Raw genomic sequence first — 23,511 nt, 5'->3', positions numbered from 1 at the left:
GTGTTTTATATGTAGAATTTTCTTCAAATCTAAAAATAAAAAACAATTTAAAAAATGTGTAATTTTGTAAATTTTCTATATTTTTTTTCTTTAAATTTTTAGTTATACGTTTCAGTGTTCTATATATAGAATTTTCTTAAAATAAAAAACAATAAGTTAAAAAAAGATTTTAATTCAAAGAATGTATAATAAAAAAAAAAAATTCTGTATTTTTTGTGACACCTTTCAGTGTTTAAATGGTCTTAAAAACTAAAAAAAAAAAAAAAAAAAAAAACTAAGTCAAATATTTTCTTCAAATATCAAAAATGTACAATTTTTGAAAATTGTTCCTCCATTTTTTCCCCCTATAAATTTCTCATTACGTTTGAGTTCAAGATATTTTTAAAAACTAAAATATTTTAAAGAAAAATGTACAATTTTAGAAAATAAAAATATATTACCTATTTTTTCTAACCCCCGCAATTTTTCAATGTTCTATATTTAGAATTCACTACACGTTTCAATTTTAGAAATCTATAATTTTAGAAATATTTTCTTTAACCCCCCCTCCCCCCAAAATCTGAATTGCACGTGTCAATGTTCTTTATATATATAATTTTCTTAAAAACTAAATAATAATACAGGAAAAACTAATTTCAAAAATGTTTAATTTTGGAAAATTTTCTATTTTCCTCTAAAAGTTTCAGTGTTTTATATGTAGAATTTTCTTAAAATCTAAAAATAAAAAACATTTTAATTTTAAAAAATGTGTAATTTTGTAAATTTTCTATATTTTTTTCTTTACATTTTTAGTTATACGTCTCAGTGTTCTATATAGAGAATTTTCTTAAAAACAATAATGAAAAAAAATAAAATTAAAAAAAGCAATTTTGAGCGCACCGTGGACCAAGAAAAGCAGCTGGACGGCGAGCGATTGGATTGGGACATCCCTGGAGTATGGATACTCATTAAAAAGCATCGATAATCTGATCGTGACATAAAGGATCACGATAGATTGGCATATGGAACTGTGTTCTTTCAACCAAAATGAAAAATTTGCCGGACAATAATGCACAGAGATGATTCAACTTTTGGAAAACATCTATTTTACAAGAAAATGTCAGTACAAACAGTTAAGAAACGCCAACATTTATTTCAAACTAACAATAAGATGAACTATTTACAAGTTTAAAACATAAAAGAACATTAAATCTTTTTCTTCTCACCTGAAAAACACTGAAAACGGTTGATTGTCCAGCAAGCTTTTGAGAACAAGTGCTTTAGCCGAGGTAGGTGCTCTTGTGCAGTATCATATTTTTTGGGGAACACTATGTCAACAACTCACAATTGGAGAAACCTTGTCACAACCTCCTAATGTTTTTCTTGCTTTGCGCGCTGCAGGGGAGGAGGGCGACGGACTTGCCCTGGGCCGAACGGGAAGGCACCGCTCTGCACGGTTTGGCGCCGTGGTAGGCCTCGTGGCACTTTGTACAGAATAAGAACTGGCAGGAGCTCCTGGTGCACGCGGCTTGCCGGAGCTCGGGCGAGTGAACGGCGGGCGAGCCGCAGTGCGTGCACCGTTTCAGGGACTCGTGACTCTTCAGGGTGCTGGCGGCCTGAAGGGAGAGGAGTAGGGTTGTGACAATATATCCAAAGGTGATATATTTTTGTTAAAAATCCATACATAGACTTTATCATGTATTGACGGGTCAGATCGGTCATGCACTGCGCCTCCCATTCAAGTAGGGGCCCCACCACTGGCATCATACTTGGACATATTTACGCAAAATAAATTCTAACTTTTTTTGTTTTGCTTTTCAGGGATTTAAGCATTTAATCACAAGAATTTTCAACAGAAAAGCTCAGTTTACATCAGGTGGCCGCTAACTACATTTACTAAGAGACTAGTACTGTACTTTGACATATTTATGTATAAAAAAATAAATTTTAAAAAATCCTGACATCACGTTTTTTTGCTTTTAACCAAGAATCGAGACTGTTTTACGTCCATATCTATAGAGAATTCAGGGATTTAAGCATTTATTCACATGAATTTCCAACGGAAAAAGCTCTTTATTTTAAGGCTGCCGTTACATTGACTAAATGGACATAATTGGACATATTTACATAAAATAAATGCTAACTGTATGTTTTTTTTTTTTTTTTTTTGCTTTTAACCAAGAATCAAGTCTAACATATCTATAAAGAATTCGGGGATTTAAGCAATTATTCACAATAATTTGCAGCGAAAAAGCTCTGTTTACATCAGGCGGCCGCTAGCTACATTTACTAACAGACTAGCATTGTATTTCGACATATTTACGTAAAATAAAGGCTAACTGCACTTTTTATTTGTGCTTTTAACCAAGAATCGAGACTGTTTTACGCTCATATCTATAAAGAAATCAGGTATTTAAGCATTTAATCACAAGAATTTTTACCAGAAAAGCTCAGTTTACATCAGGTGGCCGCTAACTACATTTACTAAGAGACTAGTACTGTACTTTGACATATGTATTAAAAAAAAAAAATTTTTTTTAATATCCTGACATCAGGTTTTTTTTGCTTTTAACCAAGAATCGAGACAGTTTACGTCCATATCTATAAAGAATTTGGGGATTCAAGCAATTATTCACAAGAATTTTCATAGGAAAAGCTCAGTTTACATCAGAGGGCCGCTAGCTACATTTACTAACAGACTAGCATTGTATTTTGACTAGGGCTGTCAAACGATTAAAAATTTGAATCGAGTTAATTACAGCTTAATCGCAATTCAAACCATCTATAAAATATGCCATATTTTTCTGTAAATTATTGTTGGAATGGAAAGAGAAGACAAGATGGATATATACATTCAGCATACGGTACATAAGGACTGTATTTGTTTATTACAACAATAAATCAACAAGATGGCATTAACATTATTAACATTCTCTTAAATCGATCCATGGATAGACAGACTTGTAGTTCTTAAAAGATAAATGTTAGTACAATTTATAGAAATTTTATATTAAAACTCCTCTTAATGTTTTCTTTTTAATGAAATTTGTAAAATTTCCAATCAAAAAATAAACTAGTAGCCCGCCATTGTTGATGTCAATAATTACTTACACAATGCTCATGGGTGCTGAAGCCTATAAAATCAGTCGCACCAAAGCGCCAGCAGAGGGCGGCAAGTCTCCATAAAACACAATTAACAAGTGAGCGTTTCACTGTACCGTCATTTAAATCATCTGAGTGGGGCATCTGCGTTAATTGCGTCAAATATTTTAACGTGATTAATTTAAAAAATTAATTAACGCCCGTTAACGCGATAATTTTGACAGCCCTAATTTTGACATATTTACGTAAAATAAATGCTAACTGTGTTTTTTGTTGTTTCTTTTAACCAAGAATCAAGACTGTTTTACGTCCATATCAGTCAAGAATTTGAAGATTTAAGCATTTATTTACAAGAATTTTCAACGTAAAAAGCTCTTTGTTGTAAGGCTGCTGTCACATTGACGAACAGACTAGTGTCATATTTGGACATATTTACGAAAAAATAAATGCTAACTGCACATTTTTCCTTTTAACCAAGAATCAAGTCTTACTTCCATATCTACAGTATAAAGAATTCGGGGATTTAAGCATTTATTCACAATAATTTGCAACGAAAAACCTCCGTTTACATCAGGCGGCCGCTAGCTACATTTACTAACAGACTAGCATTGTATTTCGACATATTTACGTAAAATAAAGGCTAACTGCACTTTTTTTTGGTGCTTTTAACCAAGAATCGACTGTTTTACGCTCATATCTATAAAGAATTCAGGGATTTAAGCATTTATTCACAAGAATTTTCAATGTAAAAAGCTCTTTGTTGTAAGGCTGCCATCACATTGACTAACAGACTAAATACAGGGATCCAGACTAACATTTTTTTTATTGGAGCACAGTGGCCTCCAACTTAAAATTTTAGGGGTGCAGGCAAAAGATTCAGGGGTACACACTGACCTGCAAGAATTCGTTGAAGCGAGATTTGTCGGTTTTTTGCAAGGGTGTGGTTTGGCTGTTGGTGGAGGAGGGGCGGTGAGGAGATGCCATTCTCTGGATGCGAGACATCACCAACCGGGACGCCACTGCGTCTCTTGTCAGACCGCTGTTCTTTTGCCTCAGAGAGATTAATGACTCCTAATATTGAAGGGGGTGAAGAAAAAAAAAAAATTATTTCAGAGGTGACTTGAGTAGTTTATTAATCCTTTATTAAGCTAAATGACTTTTGGGTCAATAAAAATAAATGAAAATAGTGGTCCGCAGCCCGGTAGTTGGGGACTTTTGGGTTGGGGGCAATAAAAAAATAAATAAAAAAATAAAATTAAAAAAAAAAAAAAAAAAAAAAACTTAAACAAAAAGGATTTTAAAAATGTTTTACAAAAAAACAATTTGTTTGGGGGGGAAAAATGTATAATTTTACTAAATTTTCTATATTTTTCTAGAAATTTGTAGTTGCATGTTTCAATTTTCCATATACAGAATTTTCTTAAAAACCAAAAAATTTAAAATGTATAATTTAGAAAATTTTCTATATTTTTCTATTTTTCTCCATCAAATTTTTTGTTACATGTTTCAATGTTCTATTTCTAGAATTTCCGTTAAAAAAAAAAAAAAAAAAAAAAAAAAGATACAAATTTAAATATATATTTTTAAAAAGTTTAATTTTAGGAATTTTCAATTTTTTTCTTTATATAATGTTAGTTGCATACATGTTTCAATTATATATATATATAATTTTCTTAGTAAAAAATTTTCAAAAAATATTTTCTTTAATATTAAAAATGTTTTATTTTAGAAAATGTTCTATATTTTTCTTCTTTTACTTTAAATTTTTTGTTGCATGTTTCAATTTTCCATATATATAATTTTCTTAAAAACTAATAAAAAAATAAATTTCTTTGATATTAAAAATATATCATTTTAGAAAATTATTTTGTGCTTTTTTTTACCCCACCCCATTTTTAGTTGCATGTTTCAATGTTCTACCGTAATTTCCCGAATATAACGCGCACTTTTCCCCCCCAAAATCAACTTGTAAAATCAAGGTGCACATTATAAACACGTACATGGATGGAGACAGAAATATATATTATATATAAACCGATTTTTTTTTTTTTGACACGGCCACGTTGTGTTGAAGAAACGTATGCGGCGATCCGTTGCCGACTATTACGGTACGTGACGTCTCCATTCTGTTTCGGTAATACTTCACTCTGATTGGCCGAATGATTTTGTCTGTTAAATTCTGCCCCCCCCCCCCCCCCACTCTTCATAAAGCACAGAATTTAGTTTCTAGAACTTATTTGAGTCAACGTTTTTTGCAGCTCCGCAACTCGGACCATAACAAACGTAACAACACAGACTTTCTGTGTGTGTCCGTCAACTATATCTGTCCCTCGGGAAACAAACCCAAATAACAATAGTTTCTACTGGTACTGTCGCGTCGACAGCGATGAGCTCTCTCGGATTTGCGACTTACGTTCTCACTTTCTTTTTACCGTATCAATCCATGGAAGAAACATTTATTCATCATGATGAAACGAGCAAGTTATACAGGAGCCTTTTTTTGTTTTCTCCTAGATTCTGGTAAGTTGGAGAAGTTGTCAAATCATATTCTTACCGTAAATATTGTCAGTTTATGGTAATGTTTTGAACTACCAATGTGCTATGCTTGTGCTGTGTTTCACCAGTCAGTAAAATGACATTTCTGTATCTGTACACGAGCTCTTTTTTCTTGTATTCTTCTATTTATTGGTCCTAAAATTGGGGTGCGCATTATAAACGGGTACAATAATTTCCCCTAGATTTTACAAGTAAATTTGGGGTGTGCGTTATACACGGACGCGCCTTATATTCAGGAAATTACGGTATGTATAGAATTTTCTTAAAACCTAAAAAGAATTTAAATGTAAAATTTTGTTTTTTTCTTTATTTTTTTTTTAGTTACATGTTTCAATTTTTATTTATAAAATTTTCTTAAAAACAAAAATTAAAATATATTTTAAAAATGTATAATCTTAGGAGTTTTCTATATTTTACTTTATATATTGTTAGTTGTATGTATCTGTATCAATTTTATATATAGATTTTGCATTAATATTAAAAATGTATAATTTTAGCAAATGTTCTGTTTTTCCCCTCCATTTTTTTTCTTTAAATTTGTAGTTGCGGTCTCAATTTTCTTAAAAACTAAAAATTATATTTTCTTAATGTATAATTTTAGAATTTTTTTCTATATTTTCTTTTAGCTCCCACCCCATTTTTAGTGACACGATTTAATGTTCAATATATAAAATTTTCTTAAAACATAAAAGGCAATTAAAAAATTCAAAAAGCATTAAATTTTAAAAATTATAATTTTAGTAAATTAATATTTCTTTCACCCCAAATTTTTAGCTGCCAGTTTCAATGTTCTATATATAGAATTCTCTTAATTACTAAAATAAAAAAACACATTAAAAAAAGAATTTAAATGTATAATCTAATTTTCTATTTTTTTCTTTATTTTTTTAAGTTATGTTTCAATGTTTTATAAAATTGTCTTAAAAACTAAACCAAAAAAATTAAAATATATTTTAAAAAATGTATAATCTTAAGAGTTTTCTATATTTTACTTTAGATATTGTTAGTTCTGTATCAATTTTATATATATAGAATTTTCTTTAATATTAAAAATGTATAATTTTAGCTATTTTTCAGTTTTTCCCCTCCATTTTTTTCTTTAAATTTGTAGCTGCGGTCTCAATTTTCTTAAAAACTAAAAATTATATTTTCTTTAAAAATGTATAATTAAAGGGGATGTTTCGGCAAAGGGGGTGTGAGACATCAATAGAACCGTTATGCGCCAAGATAACAAATATTGATAAAGTTAACAAAAAAATCAATCACATTAATGAGCAATTATCGAAAATAGATCGAAAATGACGAACACTACCGAAAGTGTTCCGGAAACAGCCGAATGGGGCGGCGACGTCACGACAAGTGATTGAAAGTCGAGGCGGAGCTAGGTGCCATTGTTTTTTAACGACGAGAGAGTAGCGTTGGGGTTTGTTTGACCAAAACATCACAACAATGGTTCAAAACTGCTGTGCTATGTGGTGTACAAATAGTTGTTTATCGGAATATAGTATCCATGAGTTCCTGAACGCGAAAAAAAAAAGCTGGACTACACAGAAAATGGGTAAAGTTCGTCCGTGCAAAGAGGGCTAATTTTCTAGACACAGCCTCCGGCACGCTTTTCTGTGGTGCGCATTTTCCAACTGAAAGCTTCTCGAACTATGGACAAGAGAAATCGGGTTTTGCTAAAAGATTGCTGCTCAAAGGAGATGCGGTGCCGACCATAGATGCACAGCCACCTAAATGTCCCGAGATATCAAGAGAGAGACGATGACTGCTAAAGGAGGCTAAAGCTACGCAAAGAAGGGAGCAGCCAAGCTTGAAATGGCCAGAGTGAGTACTCTTTTATAATTAATAAAAAAAAATGTCACGCCTTTGGATACAGGACTCGACACATGTATAAATGATCGTTCGTAAAATATATAGAACAAATCCTCTGATCCCGTTCATATTTGTGTCTGTTGGCAGAGCGAAAAGCTATGATAGCGCAATAAATTATAATTATTCTATGCATTCCTTTATTTTGCAGTCACGGTGTATCAGCTTCACAAAAAGAAATGCTAAACAAATCATTGGTGTTTCCCACACGATCTGCTGCCGATGTTTCATCAGTGTCATTGCTCCCCTCAATGACCGTTTCATTACGCTGCATTGGCGTTCGTTTGGGCTCAAATTGGTCACCTATAACACCGATTAAAGCTTTGCAACTCTCCTCGTCACCATTAGATGAACATTCGTTACGTCCTTCTACGTCGGATTCGTCGCTGAAACTAGAAACGAAATTGTCTGCCATCATCGCCGCCATTCAGTATTAAAGCACTGAGCCTTTTTCTTGTTGAAGAAACAGCCCTCACTGCCAACTCTGAATTCTCTTTTATTGACAACGAGCGGTGTTTCTTCATGAGGGAACCTGGAATATGTGCAGGACGAACACAATGCATCAGCATAAACAGCTCAAAACACCCCCAATTCTCCCCACACTAGAAGGAATTATATTGATGCAGACAGGCGCTGCCCCCCTAGTGGCCGGTGGCACTCTCTTCACTTGACGTGACGTCACGCACACAATCTGCCAGATCTCGGGCGCCGGTCGTTTTAGCTTGACAATCGAGCCAAATTTCTCTCATTTTCTTGTGTGTAATTACACGAAGTGGCATGATATGAATACAAAAGGCATGCGTTCATGGATAAATGATGGAATATCAAAATTTTCCCAGGGCGCTACATCCCCTTTAAAAAAAAAAAAATTTCTATATTTTCTTTTACCCACACCCCATTTTTAGTTACACGATTCAATGTTCAATATATAAAATTTTCTTAAAAACTAAAAGACAATAAAAAAAATTCAAAAAGTATTAAATTTTAAAAACTATAATTTTAGTAAATTAATATTTCTTTCACCCCAATTTTTTAGCTGCCAGTTTCAATGTTCTATATGTAGAATTTTCTTAAAAATTAATATACAAAATTTTCTTAAAAACTAAAATATATATATTTATATAATTTCTGAGAAATGTATTATTAAAAAAAATTCAACAATTTTTTGTTGCACGTTTCAATTTTCTATATAATTTTTTTTTTTTATCATCACTATTTTTATGTACTAAGGCTTTTTGGATTTTTTTTTTTTTTTTTTTTGTAAATTCAGGCTTCAATCTGTTCGTAATGACTTTTTATTCAATTATTTAGAATAAATAATTTTATAAATGAGTAAAAACAGATTCAGTCTGATTATGACCCCTGTTAACACTCCATAGTGCCTCCCCCCCCAATCTCATAGGAATTAACCCACTGCCTGCCATTTTACAACAATAGACGTACATGTTTAAATGCCTTTGACGGCACAAGAAGTCCAATCCATTAGAACTAGTAGGGGCCAATGAACTGATGTCAACGTCAGCCAAACGGTTAAATGAACCGACCTACCCGCAATCCTCCAACTATAAGCCGCACCCATTAAAAATGATTACAAGGCAACATGTTTTGCGTTGATACCTGAAGCACTTGTTCAGCATGCCGACATCTTCTCGTGGCGGCGCTATCTTCACGTATGATCCTCCTCCACGTCCTGCTGACCTTCTTGCAACTGCGGGGTCGCCCAAAGGAACAAATTGGTATCTTGCGACGGCGTCGCCTCGTCTCATCTCGCGCGCATCTACCTGATGAGGTCCGTGTCTCCCAGCAGGGCCAAGATGTTGGACAGGATGCACAACATGTTCTTGGACAGGAGCCTGGAGAAGATGTCGATGAACTCCAGGCCCATGCTGCGGCCGATTACCTGGTGAAGCGGATGATCCTTGGCCACCCTGGAGATGACGCTCCAGTCGTACCTGGGATAAAATAAAATAAAAATAATCATTGTTAAGGAAGACTGGCAGTGATCGATCGTGTTTTACTGTCATTAATGGTAATGAATCCAAATGATTCATGATGATTACTGTCAATGGCAGCCAATAAAGCGATACGTTTTTGAATGAATGTACGTTTGTTTTGTGTATTAGGGTTCGCCAGTTAGGGTCCCGAAAGCGCTTGGTCCAATTCTGTTCATCTTCACCATGTGTGGTGAGGAACAGTGACCAAAATTATCCACCAGAGGGCGCCAAAGGACAAAAATCCAGGCCAAACTATCTCTGAATGACGCCTACAAAAAAGGGAGTACTTTTTGTCAAGGATGCTGTACTAAAATATTCAACTCCATAATATCAATACTCAAAAAACATGCTATTTTTAAAACTGTATACTTATTATCCCTTTCCTTTTTGACAGAAAAAATAAAGTCCTAAATTTGCCCTGAAACCTTCAGAAAGTGCCCCAGAATTAACAGAAGGCGAGTCTCAAGTGTCCAAAAATAACAGGAAGTGACCCAGAAATGCCCCAAAATTTAACAAAGTCACCAATGAACAGTAAATGAACCCGGAATGCCCTTAAATGTACAGGAAGTCACCTAAAGTAACCAGGAAGTGACCCAGAACCAACTGAAAATGACCAATAAACGGGAAGCCACTCATAAATGCCCTAAAAATCAACTGGAAATGAACCAACACCAAAATGTACAGGAAGAGACCGGCTTTTTTAAGAGAGTGACCCAAAAATGCCCCAAAACCAACAGGAAGTGACCTAAAATCAACAATAAATGATACAAAATGTCCAGGAAGTAAACCTTGAATGCCCATAAATATACAGAAAGTGACCCGTAAGGACCCTAAATTTATAAGGAAGTGACCAATGAATACGAAGCTACCCGTATATGCCCTTAGATCAACAGGAAATGATTCAAAATGTCCAGGAATGGACCCCAGAATTTTTAATTATTGACATCAACAATGGCGAGCTACTAGTTTCTTTTTTTGATTGAAAATTGTACACATTTTATTAAAACGAAAACATTAAGAGGGGTTTTAATATAAAATTTCTATAACTTGTACTAACATTTATCTTTTAAGTACTACAAGTCTTTCTATCCATGGATCGCTTTAACAGAATGTTAATAATGTTAATGCCATCTTGTTAATTTATTGTTATAATAAACAAATACAGTACTTATGTCCCGTATGTTGAATGTATATATCCGTCTTGTGTCTTTTCTCTCCATTCCAACAATAATTTACAGAAAAATATGGCATGTTTTATAGATTGTTTGAATTGCGATTAATTACGATTAATTTTTAAGCTGTAGTTAACTCGATTAAAGATTTTAATCGTTTGACAGCCCTAGTTCAGACACATTCTCAAAAAAAAAAAAAAAAAAAAAAAAAAAAAAAAAAAAAAAAAACGGCTAAATATACCTATAAACCGAATTATGAGTGCATTAAAAAAAGATTACCTCAATCAACAACCTTACGTTGGTCTTAACAGGGAGCAGTTGGATTCAGCCATGTGAAAAGAGGCAGACCAAAGGGCAGTGTATCCACCCTAATCAATAAAACTAAATGCAAACACTTTCAAAATAAACCATTACAACGGCACCTAAATGAAACGAATATTCGAAGCAACAAAATTTTATCCAATTTTTTTTTTAATCGAATACTCAAGTTAATCGATTAATCGTTGCAGCACTACTCAATATTAAAAAAACAACAAACAAACAAAAAAAAACACAGCATTTCCCCCCCCTTACCTCTTATTCTCGCTGTAACTTTTGGCGAGCTCCTGACAAACGGCTTCCTGGAACTTGATGATGGGAAGATTGGGGAAGGACGCGAGTGCTTTCTGCTTGTCCACGGGCGTGGACGTGACTAAAACGCTCGCCCGGCATCCTGAAACGGCCCCGTCTTGACACAGAGCGGACTTTTTAGGAGTTACGGGGGGACGTAGCAGGGACGTCGAGGGGAATCTTCCGTGACAGTGGTGGTCGCCTTCGTCGATTTGACTGCTTTGCAAAGACAAGTAGCCGCTGTCCTCTAGCGCCTTGTCAAAGATGCCTTCGCGCGCCTTGACGGTCTTGTTCTCCTTGTCGCGGGCCTCTCCGAGGGCGGGGTCGCAGGGGAACAATACGGTGCGCACCTTCTCGACAGGGGGCTTGAAGGGCAGGGGGTCCTTGATGGGGGAATTTTTCTTCTCCGGGGAGCTTCTCTCCATGTCTCGCTTGGCTTTAACTTCGTCGAGGCGAGGGGACTTCATGTTGACACTGCGGACAAGAGAGAATTTAACGTCAAATATTCAGAAGCGTATTTCAAATTAAAACAAAACATAAAACACTTTGAAATTGTCCTCTTCAATAAGAATGAGTGCGTTTCAGAAGCAAAAATTGATGGCTGTTCCATTTGTTAAGTTTTGATGCTGAATTAAACAGTATTTTCTAGAGCTGCAGCTATCTATTTTAGTAGTCGATTCATTGATGAACTAGTCAGTTCGAATAATCGAATAATCAGATAAGGAACAAAAAATTTTAAACACCTAAGCGGAGCTTCAAACAGTATTAAAAAAAAAAAAAAAAAGAATAAATTAAGATGTAAATTCAACAAAAGAACAACTGGCTAACTTACCTTGCAAAAGCCCGCTAGCTTAAATACTATAAAATTTTAACATGTTTTTGTTTTTAAACAATGCTGTTAACAAATGGTTCAAACACATATTCCCACAAAAAAAAAAAAAAAAAAAAAAAAAAACGGCTAAATTTTAAACTTTGGTTATGTTGGTCTTGACAGGGGGCAGCTGGATTCTGCCTGGACTGCCGCTATTGATTATTTTAGTAGTCGATGAATCGATGAACTAGTCAGTTCGAATACTCGAGTAATCGTATAAGGAACATAAAAAATTAAAATACCTGAGCTGAGGCTCAAACTATTTAAAAAAATGAATGAATGAGGATCTGGAACAACAAAAGAACAATTTGATAACTTGCATAGCAAAACTCTGCTAACCTAAATACGATAAAAATGATATAAAAATTTTTTTTTTCCTTAACAAATGGTTCAAACACATATTCCCCCCCCCCCAAAAAAAACAGCTAAATGTACCATTTAAACTACAAATGACCTCAAACAAAACTTGGCTTACGTTGGTCTTAACAGGGAGCAGCTGGATTCAGCTAGGGCTGCAGCTATCGATTATTTTAGTAGTCAATTAATCAATGAATTGGCTAGTTCAAATAATCGAGTAATCGTATCAGGAACATAAAAAAATTAAAATACCTGAGCTGAGCCTCAAACGGTATCAAAAAAAATGAATAAATGAGGATCGAAGTACAACAAAAGAACAATTGGCCAACCTAAATGCCAAAAGTCCACTAGCTTAAATGCTATAAAATGCCAACTTTTTTTTTTAAACAACGCTCTTAGCAAATGCTTCAAACACATAGTCCGACAAAAAACTTAATAAAAATTAGCTCAAACAAAAACTTTGCTTGTGTTGGTCTTAACAGTGAGCAGCTGGATTCAGCTAGGGCTGCAGCTATTGATAATTTTAGTAGTTGATTAATCGAACTAGCCAGTTCAAATAATCAAGTAATCGGATAAGGAACATAAATCAAAATACCTGAGCTGAGCTTTAAACGGTATAAAATTAATAAATGAGGATCGAATACAACAAAAGAACAATTGGCTAACTTACATCGCAAAAGTCTGCTGGCTTAAATGCTATAAAATGCCTACCACGGCGCCAAACACATATTTCCACAAAAACGGCTAACTTCAGCTAAAAAAACAAAAACAAAAAAACTGAGCTTATATTGGTCTTAACAGGGAGCAGCCGGATTCAGCCATGTGAAATGAGTTATGTCATATTCACTGTCGCCACGAGGGCAGTGTATCCACCCAAATGAATCAAACTAAATGCAAACACTTAAAACAAACCATTACAATGCAACTTTCATTAAACCAATACTCGAAGCAGCAAATTTGAATTTTTTTTATTTTTATTTCAATTGAATTACTCGAGTTAATCGATTCGTCGTTGCAGCACTAGTATTTTTAACCCTCAATAGGGCAAGTGACTATTTTTACAAATTTGGCCTCCATTAAGCAAAACTCAACAGAATGGGAGTCAAAAACAGCAAAAAGTGACCCAAAATCAATAAAACAGGATTTTAAGTGCCCAAAAACCAACTGAAAAAGACCTGAAATCAACAGAAAGTGACCCGTAAGTGCCCTAAAATTCCACAAAAAGTGACCCAAAATTAGCTCTTTGCCTGCCATTGACTACAATAAACATCCAATTCATTTAAACTTTGTGGACTTGCTGTGAACGCCATCAGTCAGTGCCATTGACGGTGATAGACGTCCAATGCATTTTGACTGGGAGGGGCGAATGAACAATGTCAATGGCTTTCAATGAGCTAACAAGAAAAGTGCTCACCACTATCAAGAGTAGTACAAAACCAAATTTACCCCATGACACATTTCTGGTGACCCAAAACATAACAGAGTATTGATAATTATATTGTTGGATAGGCTGTTAGCATGTAATATAAGTGAAATGTAAAGAATCCTTCAATTTTCCAGCATGCAGGCCTGAGATGAAAGACGTTTTAGCTACCGTTACAACCTCAAACATGTCTTAACTGACATATAACATGACTTTGATACAACTCAACTACCTTGAAAGAGGTCGCTCTTTGTTCAGTTACATTTGAAACGGAATTAAGAGCGTTTTGATACAGTTCAGATTTGGCGGGGACCAGCCATTTTGAACCCAGACCAACAAACTTATTCTTCACGCACACAAAAACGGTTGAAAACAACATAACGTATTGTTAAAAGGAGTATACATAGGCAGAAAAGCCATATATATCGCATTAGAAGTCAAAAATAACGAGGATTATACTCAAATGCACTGACATTCGATTCGTTACATGAACGCGGCGGCTCGGTAGCTGATTTAAAGTGACTCACCTCATTGTTTCTTGTTCAGTTATCTTCCCAGCTGCGTTTTTGAGGCGTACAATACTTGTTTTGTATTATATTAAAATATTTTCATCGTCTGTTTCGAATTCGGCGGTGGGAACTCACAGAAGGCGCAAACGGACGCATTCAAATAGAGGCGGGTGGTCAGGTTGGAAAAACCTCCAGCCAATCAGCGGCCGCGATTTGTGTTTGAAGGCGGAAGTGGCACGTGGAGGGAAAACCTGCGCATGCGTATTAAAGCGCGGCGGTTACCCCATTTAAACCGGGAACCAATCGAAAGTTGCGTTGAGGGAGCGGGCGAGTCAGGGGCGAGCTGGCGAAGCGACATCTCTTGGCGCATGCGTAGTAGGCATGGCGTCATGCAGTTAATGTTATTTTTTTAGTTCTGACGAAAAATATACAGACAGAAGACAATTGCCAAATAAAATAGAACTGTGTAATGTGATTTAAATCAGAAAATATTCATAGTGAAATAAATTGTTTTCCAAACACCTGACCTTTCAACTAATGTGCACTTTACTTGTTTGCTTTCACGCACTTACATGGAATGTGTGTAGTGTCTCATTCGTTTGAAATTAGGCGTTAAATTTGAAGTCTATGAGAATTCGCTTCGCGGTATCCAAACATCACGTGGTGTCATTCGCCCAAAGGGAACCGCCTTATCTGGTTATTACCTTATTTTCATAAATTATAAGGATTGGTGCTTATCTGCTGTTCATTAAAATGCCACTCATTCATTTAATGAGTTGTATTTAATTTTATAAACTGATCAAATGTTTTGACTATAGTTCGCAAATGCGCATGCGCTAAATATTCAATATGGCTGCGCCCTTGTGCAAGGTAGTGTTTTGAATTTCAAGACGAAGCTTTATCGGTGTTTGGAATGTTTATGACCAAAATTTGCACCGTCGTTATGAAAATAAGAATCTCGTTTGTATTTTTAATGTAATTTGAACGTTTAAGTTCTCAACCTAATTTCTTCATAAGTCTGCTGCAAGTCGTTTTTTTTAAATGACCTGACGTCATTCTTTCTTCTGCAAAGAATTCTCTGCTATGAAATAGGTGTAATCAATCAGTAATGTTTTCCAGAGGTGCTATTCGTCTCCTACCTACAAGAAATAAGTCACTCTTTAACTTGCTCATTTATGGTGTTAGAAATTATTCAAGTTTCCTTAAAGATGCTAGGTTTCATAATCCCTGCGTTTTAACTAGAAGGTCTTTTCACACCACCGGCCGACTAAAGGTAGCCAAGTTATTATCCCTCGATGAAATGTTCTCGAGGAGGTCCCTTTTGGACTACCTGAAAAAGATGGACTTGGAGTACAGCGACTGTTTGACAGTGGTCAACAGCGATGACCAGAGCAGAGAGGAAGAGCTGAGGGCCAAAAGAACCAAATTGTCCCTGCTGGCACCCCTTATCCAGACCATCAGGGAGCTGGATGTCAAGCAGAAGGAGATGATTGAGACTGAGGCACTTCTAAAGGGTAGGACCATTATCTCAGGTAGCAAGGAAGGCGTCGTATAATTTTGGGTGTTGCCACAGATGAAGATTTGCGAGAACTGGCCGAGCAGGAGAGGGAAGCCTTGAATCGAGCCATTGAGGACCTGAGGCGGAAGGTAGTTACAAGGGTTGGGAACCTCTGGGTAGCTCACGATGTAATATTGAAAGGACAGTTTTTTCCATTTTATTTTTCCAGATATTAGATCTACTGATCACAGAGGAGGAGGACGATTTGAGCGAACTCGTGCTGGAAGTGACGGCAGGAGTCGGCGGGCAGGAAGCCATGCTGTTCACCGCAGAGGTTCTGGAGCTAAGAATCAATATTTATCCAATAAAATTAGCATTTCATCAGAGTAAACAGGTTCTTTTTCTTCCCGTTTGAAGCTGTTCGACATGTACGAGGGCTTCGCTCAGCACAACGGCTGGTCCTTTGACGTCCTGGAACACATGAACAGTGACTTAGGTCAGTCTGTCACATTAGTGCTGTACGATATGACAATCTGTATCGCCGATAATCCCTACCGTATTTCTCAGACTATAAATCGCTACTTTTTTCTTGCCGTTTCCGGATTTTATTAAAAATATACAAGCTTCATATTTTATTGCTAAAATAACAGAAAAAATGATAATTTGACGTATTTTAAAAGAATGGCTTTCCAAATTTTGCCATAACATCGCTCTCAGTTGCTATACTAGCACCAATAAAGCTTGTGAGAAGCTCGTCAGACTTACTCAAAAACTCAAGATTTTATCGGTGAGTATGGCTCCATTTGATAACTATATGCTGTTACAAAAGAAACATTTAAATAAAAAAAAATTAAATTCAGGTCAAAAAGTTTAATTTATATTCAATTTAATTTTAACTTTATTAACATGACGTGTTCTATCCTCACTAGCGGTGGGAAACTCTGGGTAACTCAGGATACGATACGTTTTGCAATAGAAGGCTCATGATAACAATGATCTCACAATATGACTATTATCGATACATTGGTCAGGAAATCATTCTACAAATCAACTAATAAAGGATAATAAATACATTAAACATTTAAAACATAACTTAATAAGAAAAACAATTGCTAGCTTAAATGCTACGATTGCTAACGTACTTACAATTTTTATAGCAAATTGCTCCCATATAACTCCACAAACTGTAGCTCTAAACTTAACTACAAATGCATACACAAACATATTGTTGGAGACATATTAGTTAATGCAAAGTTGTGTCATTTCAGTATTGGTCACTCGTTGTAATGGTTTGTTGTATTTTAGAAAGAAATTGGTTTGTTTTTTGGAAAGATGGCGCCCCCTTTCTGTAGTTGATGGTACGGTAGCTGCAAATGGTGCACTAATCAACTGACACCCATATGGTGTGTTTAAATGGAAGTGAGAAGCCAGTTTTGTTTTGGACACAGATGGGGTAGCCACACAGTTTTTGACCGCTTAAACCATCTGAACATTTTAATACACTTACAAGACATACAACCACGACTCATGACCATCTACAAAACTTGCAATAAAAAAATCCCTCACCATTATTTGGATTGTAATAGGGCTGTCCCAAACGACTAATTTTCTCCCGATTAATCAGCCGACTATTTTTACGATTATTTTCTCCCGATTAATCAGCCGACTATTTTTACGATTAGTCGACTAATCTTTTAATATTTTAATTTTTTTTTTTTTTTTTTACTAATTTAGCAAAGAAATTTTTGTTGACGCTTATCAATTCACAAAAACATATATATATATATATATATATATATTTTTTTTTTTTTACTCATTTAGCAATGGAATTTTTGTTGACACTTATCAATTCACAAAAACATTTTGGAACACTTAAATTCTTTATTAATAAAGTACAAATAAACAGATAAATAAAAATAATAAATCACAAACAATGAGTTCAAATGCTGATAGAATTAACTTGTGCAAAAGAATGGAATGTAAACAGATTCAGAACACTGACTTCATCTTTCCAACATGATTCAAAACAATTCTTAAAAAAATACCTAGCATTAATATTATGGTATACTGTAGTACTATATACAGTGGGGAGAACAAGTATTTGATACACAGCCAATGGGAAAACCCATTGGCAGTGTATCAAATACTTGTTCTCCCCACTGTATAATAGTATTATAATAATTATTCATTGCCAGATTTTTCATAAAGGGTGTCATTTTAAAGGTATTCTTAGTGTAGAATCTGACGTATGTGGGATTAACTCCAGAAATCGTTATTTATATGACGAACATGACATGCTTTCATTTTGAAATGTTCACCGGAAGTACGCTCGCTAAACCGCTAACTTCTGCTTTACATTCCACATAAAAGCACTTTTTGTCATTTCATGTGGTGACAGTAATAGATTTTTTTTGTCCTTTTGCAAATGCTGTTAACCAGCGATTTTTCATGTTTGAGGTGTCACCTTTTAACTGCAAGTTTTGGACAAGGCTGCCTGTTTTATAGCCGGCTAAAGTAGGTCGTCTTTTTTCCCATTCACTTCAATGTAGCAATGCTAACGTATATAGTGTTTAATATAGATGTGTTTTCTTATTTTGTATGTCTGAACTTTAATTCTACAGCGTGTTGATGAGAGAAAAGAATTGGAGTCTCATATGCCATCAGCACGCATGTGTACACGCACGCACGTGACGATAAAATGCAGCCGTGAAAATGACAGCCCTCATTTTTATTTACCATGCGATAAATGGACTCATTGCATATCGTGACAGGCTTAGCAACTTCAATAAAACATGTCATTCGTTAGTTAGATGGACTTACAATCTCCTGTCGTTATCATTCACGGCCGACGTGCAGCCAAGCTTGGCATTGAAGAGACAGGACACAACAGTGTACCCTCCTTTGTTTCTTTAAAAATAAGTCAATGTTTTGGACTCTCTGGTGCGCTTTTTCGGCTTTGTGCCGATTTCCCCGCTTGCATACCAAGCGTCCGACATTCTGAACTTTCCACGCATATATTTTTTTTAACCCTTCATTAACCGTCGACGGGATGTTGTGCTCGTCGACGGATTTACGTCATCGATGACGTCGACAATGTCGACTAGTCGGGACAGCTCTAGGTTGTAAACAAGCTTGGAAACGCCTGGATCGCAATAAACAACAACTGGATCATCATCAGAAGGTGCGTCTGAAATTTTATACCCAGATACGCCCGGCTACCTGGTAATCGAAAGCCGGCACACATACATTAGCTGAAAAAACTTACAGCCTTAAGTGGGCCAAACGAGTGGGCAGCTGTCCTTTATCCATGTCAGACGAGTCTCCTCTTTAGATATACAAGGCGACAGTCCAGCCACACCCAACACTGCCACCAGAGGGCAATGTAGCCTATATCATTAAAAAAAATTAAATACTTTTGGACTTTTTGGATGGTTATTTTTTAAAGGGTTAATGCCGACTTACGCGGAACTTTGGGTTACGTCGCCAGTGTATGATCGGAATTCGTTCGTAACCCGGGGACTACCTGAACAGTAAATGAGTATCAATACTTTTCCAATCAAATATCATTATTGGTACTTTCGACAACCAAAATGGATGCGAACGTGCTGCTTCTGCTTAACTGGAAAGTTTTAGGTTGCAGCACTACATGATGCATTTAACATTTGTGGCAAGTCAGCTTAATGTCGATTAAAAAATAAAGTGATAAAGCTGTCGTAATTGTTGTGTAATTTTTTCACCAAATAATTCAAAATGTATTATATTGACCCCAATCACCAACGTCACATAATCACGTGATCGCTGTATTGTGGCGCCATATTGTCCGTCATTGTGTGTCCGTATTCTCAATGGTCTCCATTTATCGTGCAATTTAGAGTGCAATTTATGGAAGCCCTGGTGCTTTCAGACGCTGTAAACTCATTGGATGTGTTGCATAAAAGGCGTTATGTGGAAAAGCTTCGGTCGATCCATTCGCCAGATCCATATTTGATGCCTAAATCGATATTTTTCGACCCGCTGTCTTCGCCGTCTCTGCCTGACATCTGCTACCCTGATATCTACAACTATCTTGTCCACAGAAACTCAGCCTATTCTCACGAAACTTTGAAAAACTTTAAGAGCAGCACTCTAAGCAACATTACCCCGTGTGACCCTTTACTTCCAATTTTCTAAAATGGCGACAATCAAAAAAAAAAAGTTGACTGTGATGGCCGACGCTTCAAGGATAGGTGGGAATTGGACTAATTTCTTCACTAAAATATGCAGCAACTGTGTCTTGCCTCATTTGCAAAGAGACAGTCGCTGTTTTCAAAGAGTTCGATGTGATGCGATATTACCAAACAAGACACGCTGACATGTACGACAACATAACAGGGAAGATACGCAGCGAGAAATGAAAGCAACCTGAAGCTAGTTTAATTTCACAGCAGCAGTATTTCGCAAGAGCCCGAGTGTCGAAAGAGAACGCCACAAAGGCGAGATTGTTGAAATTATGAATTTTAAAAAAGTAATAAATCAAATGTGACACACAGAAGGGCTTGCTAAAATTTGTTTAAATATATTGTTCTACGTAAATCAGCCAGGGTAGCCCCCCCACATTTTTACCACACCAAATCTGGCCCCCTTTGCAAAAAGTTTGGACACCCCTGTTTAACTGATGATCCGTAGATGAGGCCAGCTTCTTTCACTTGGTACCAGCTAAATATTATTCAAAAAATAATGATGGTGGAAGAAATAAACATCTTGAATTTGAAACTGTTTGTTGTCGGCGATTAGCCTCGCAATGATCTTAATTGTGGTTGCCAGCCCAAAACCTTCTAAATATATATTAAATGCATCTTACCAGATATAAAATGACTACTACATAGTATGTGGTGATCGTTTGGTGCCCAGTTTTCTAGTCGAATTGCAGCAGTCCATCTCGCTCTCCTCTTCGGGTCTCTCGGAATACGGTAGAACTTCAAGTCTCTCCGTCTATCTTCTCTGTTACTGCAACCAACCGCCACACACTCCTTCACCATTTTGATTATTAATGTTAACGAGCAGAAAAACACGGAATGTACGTAGCGGTAATGTGTAAACACGACCAGCTGACGGACAATATGGCGACTCAGGTCAGGGGGGCGGAGTTGTGACGTCATGTGATTGGGGTCTATTGTGGCATAACCATATCGTGAGTGGAGATTTTTACCATATCACAGATCAATCGTTGATCATTGTGTCTCGCACGTGTACTCAGGCGGGCTGCGTCACGCCTCGGCGAGCATCAGCGGCCATCACAGCTACAAGAGGATGAAGTTCGAAGGCGGCGTTCACCGTGTCCAGCGTGTCCCCAAGACGGAAAAGCAGGGCCGCATGCACACGAGCACCATGACTGTGGCCGTGTTGCCTCAACCCACTGAGGTACAGCATCTTTTGAGATGCCGACATATAAATGAATTATTCTTCAAAATATCTGGCATGTGGGTTGAAAAATAATGTTCTTATGTCTGAATTTTCCACATAAATCCCCTTCGGGGCATCGCGACATGTTAAAATTCTTCTTTTGATTAATCGCTACTATTAGTTACTGATAGTGAATTACCAGCGTTTTCCTTTGAAATCTGATTTTCAAAATTAAATTCCAACATGCTTGCATTATCAATCATTTTGTGAAATGTTGTTGTTGTTCTTTCCACGTGTTCCCTCTCAGATCTCCTTCACGATCAACCCGAAGGACCTGAGGATCGAAACCAAGCGGGCCAGCGGCGCTGGGGGTCAACACGTCAACACCACGGACAGCGCCGTCAGAATAGTGCACCTGCCCACTGGTACAATACACAAGGCTTGATAACCTCAGGGATGTGGAGGGGGCAGGCACAGGATGTTTAATTATACTGTTTTGTGGCTTAGCAGGCAGGCATAGCACTCTCAATTGTATTGTATTGTAGACTACATGGGACAATGGATGGAAACTGTTTGTTTATATTGTGTCACATAACATTGCGGTTTGATAAATTTAACTGTCCATCTAAAATAATTTGAAAATTTACACTGTCATTGCTTGCAAAGCATTAAAGTACTGCGTATGTTGTCGTGAGAAGCCGGTGGCAGAGGTGGGGAGAGGGGTTTCAAGTTCAATTACAAATCCTTAGGTAGACGTTTATAATATTACCAAAAATAAGGAGAAGGCACCCAATTTAGTTGAAAAGCTTGCAAGGAGAACGAGGGGAAACTATACAGCTTCCGCAATTCTTCTGCCTAGCCCCTCCTTCACCTCGCTTTTTATTTGGGATGGCCCTAGCAACAGACGCATCTTTCCCTGAAAGGGGGAGCTAGCTGGCGACACCACTTGTATTTGTATGGCTATGTGTGTGCATATAGGTGGAATTATATACATGTGTGTGAGCACATTTCAGCAAAGCAAAGCTGCCCCTTCTGCCTGTCCTTGAACAGGCAAGAGGCCTCCTCAAGGCTACTTCAAGACAAAAAATTTAACAAATGAGCAAAAGCATTGCTTCATTGCAGGCAGATATTGATTAGAGCAATAAATAATAAACGTCTAAATCAGCGGTCTCAAACCGACTCCACAAAGGGCCGCAGTGGGTCCTGGTTTTTGTTCCAACAGATCCAGCACAAACAGTTCAACCAATGAGGTTTCTACTAACATAAGCAGCACCTGATTGCAATCAACTGATTACACTTGTAAGAAACCAGATTGGTGAAAAGGTATTTGTCTCGTTTGGTTGGAATGAAATCCAGTACCCCCTGCGGCCCTTTGAGGACCGGTTTGAGACCACTGGTCTAAATAATTATCTCATCAAATACATTTCATGAAGCAATAGCATTTGGCAAGTAATAAAATGTAACAATATGATTTCTTAAATGTCCTAGACAGTTTCTCAATGTCTGTGGCTTGTCCTTGAAGTTGACCTGTGGAACCTGGGCTGGTTTAAACGGGTCAGAATGATAAGGCAGAATTATCAAGAGTTAAACATGTCTATAGTTATCAATCACAAAAATGTACTGCAATCATGCTATTATAGCAATCAATACTTTATTGTGAGCCTTCATTGGTAAAAGCAAATACTTAATAACCATTTAATAATTATCTTATCAGGGGGACCCTATAATGGTCTCCGGGCCCCTGCAAGTCTGTTGACAGCCCTGTAGGTATTATTATGATTATTATTATTGCTATTATTATTTCAATTTTTATATAATTTATTTGTTTTGCTCTTTGTAATTGATATTTGCAATAGTAACATCAATATTTTTAAAGAATTTAGTGTAGGTTTTTGGGCTGCGGAAAGAATTAATGGATTTTTTAATGTATTCTTATGGGAAAATCCTGCTCGACATACGACCATTTCGACTTACAAACACGGTCCTGAAACCGATTAACTTAATTAACTGTAGTAGTAGAAAATGAGATTTCTTTACATTTGGGCAAAAATCTGTCCCGACTACAGCGCCTCTTTTTGCGTGCGTGTTTCCAAGGTGTTGTGGCAGAATGTCAGCAGGAGCGGTCTCAACTAAAGAACAAGGAGAAGGCCATGAAAGCACTGCGAGCCAAACTCTATGGCATGAAGC

At 36.4% G+C, this 23,511-nt stretch overlaps 2 protein-coding genes across 2 annotated transcripts in view; one reads left to right on the top strand and one right to left on the bottom strand.

The window, feature by feature from the left end:
• Window positions 1-1,090: 1,090 nt before the first annotated feature.
• On the bottom strand, window positions 1,091-14,609 carry fbxo5 (F-box protein 5). The gene is made up of 6 exons (XM_057848559.1): window positions 14,463-14,609; window positions 11,249-11,758; window positions 9,291-9,461; window positions 9,127-9,217; window positions 3,976-4,152; window positions 1,091-1,595 (listed from the first exon to the last, which is right to left on the bottom strand). Exons 1-6 carry the CDS (start codon window positions 14,465-14,467, stop codon window positions 1,341-1,343), a joined length of 1,209 nt encoding a protein of 402 aa, XP_057704542.1. The 5' UTR covers window positions 14,468-14,609; the 3' UTR covers window positions 1,091-1,340.
• A 698-nt stretch (window positions 14,610-15,307) lies between these two features.
• Window positions 15,308-23,511, top strand: part of mtrf1l (mitochondrial translational release factor 1-like) — a 9,571-nt gene continuing 1,367 nt past the window's right edge. Inside the window, exons 1-7 of the mRNA XM_057848619.1 lie at window positions 15,308-15,958; window positions 16,018-16,091; window positions 16,172-16,276; window positions 16,360-16,438; window positions 21,179-21,342; window positions 21,632-21,749; window positions 23,419-23,511. The exon at window positions 23,419-23,511 is cut by the window's right edge and continues 44 nt beyond it. Of these exons, the coding sequence (XP_057704602.1) occupies window positions 15,553-15,958; window positions 16,018-16,091; window positions 16,172-16,276; window positions 16,360-16,438; window positions 21,179-21,342; window positions 21,632-21,749; window positions 23,419-23,511 (1,039 nt within the window). The 5' untranslated portion in view covers window positions 15,308-15,552. The remainder of the gene's footprint in view (window positions 15,959-16,017; window positions 16,092-16,171; window positions 16,277-16,359; window positions 16,439-21,178; window positions 21,343-21,631; window positions 21,750-23,418) is intronic.

The sequence above is a fragment of the Corythoichthys intestinalis genome, chromosome 10, assembly GCF_030265065.1.
Source record: "Corythoichthys intestinalis isolate RoL2023-P3 chromosome 10, ASM3026506v1, whole genome shotgun sequence".
Classification (NCBI taxonomy): domain Eukaryota; kingdom Metazoa; phylum Chordata; class Actinopteri; order Syngnathiformes; family Syngnathidae; genus Corythoichthys; species Corythoichthys intestinalis.
Note: the sequence above shows the minus strand (reverse complement) of the source record. Positions and strands in the feature narration are given on the sequence as shown.

Excerpts from the sequence above, each read along its gene's own strand:
- fbxo5 (XM_057848559.1), bottom strand. Across the intron at positions 9,462-11,248 it reads AGTTACAGCGAGAATAAGAG|GTACGACTGGAGCGTCATCT; the intron begins GTAAGGGGGGGG and ends ATTTTATCCCAG. Across the intron at positions 1,596-3,975 it reads GCTTCAACGAATTCTTGCAG|GCCGCCAGCACCCTGAAGAG; the intron begins GTCAGTGTGTAC and ends CTCTCCCTTCAG.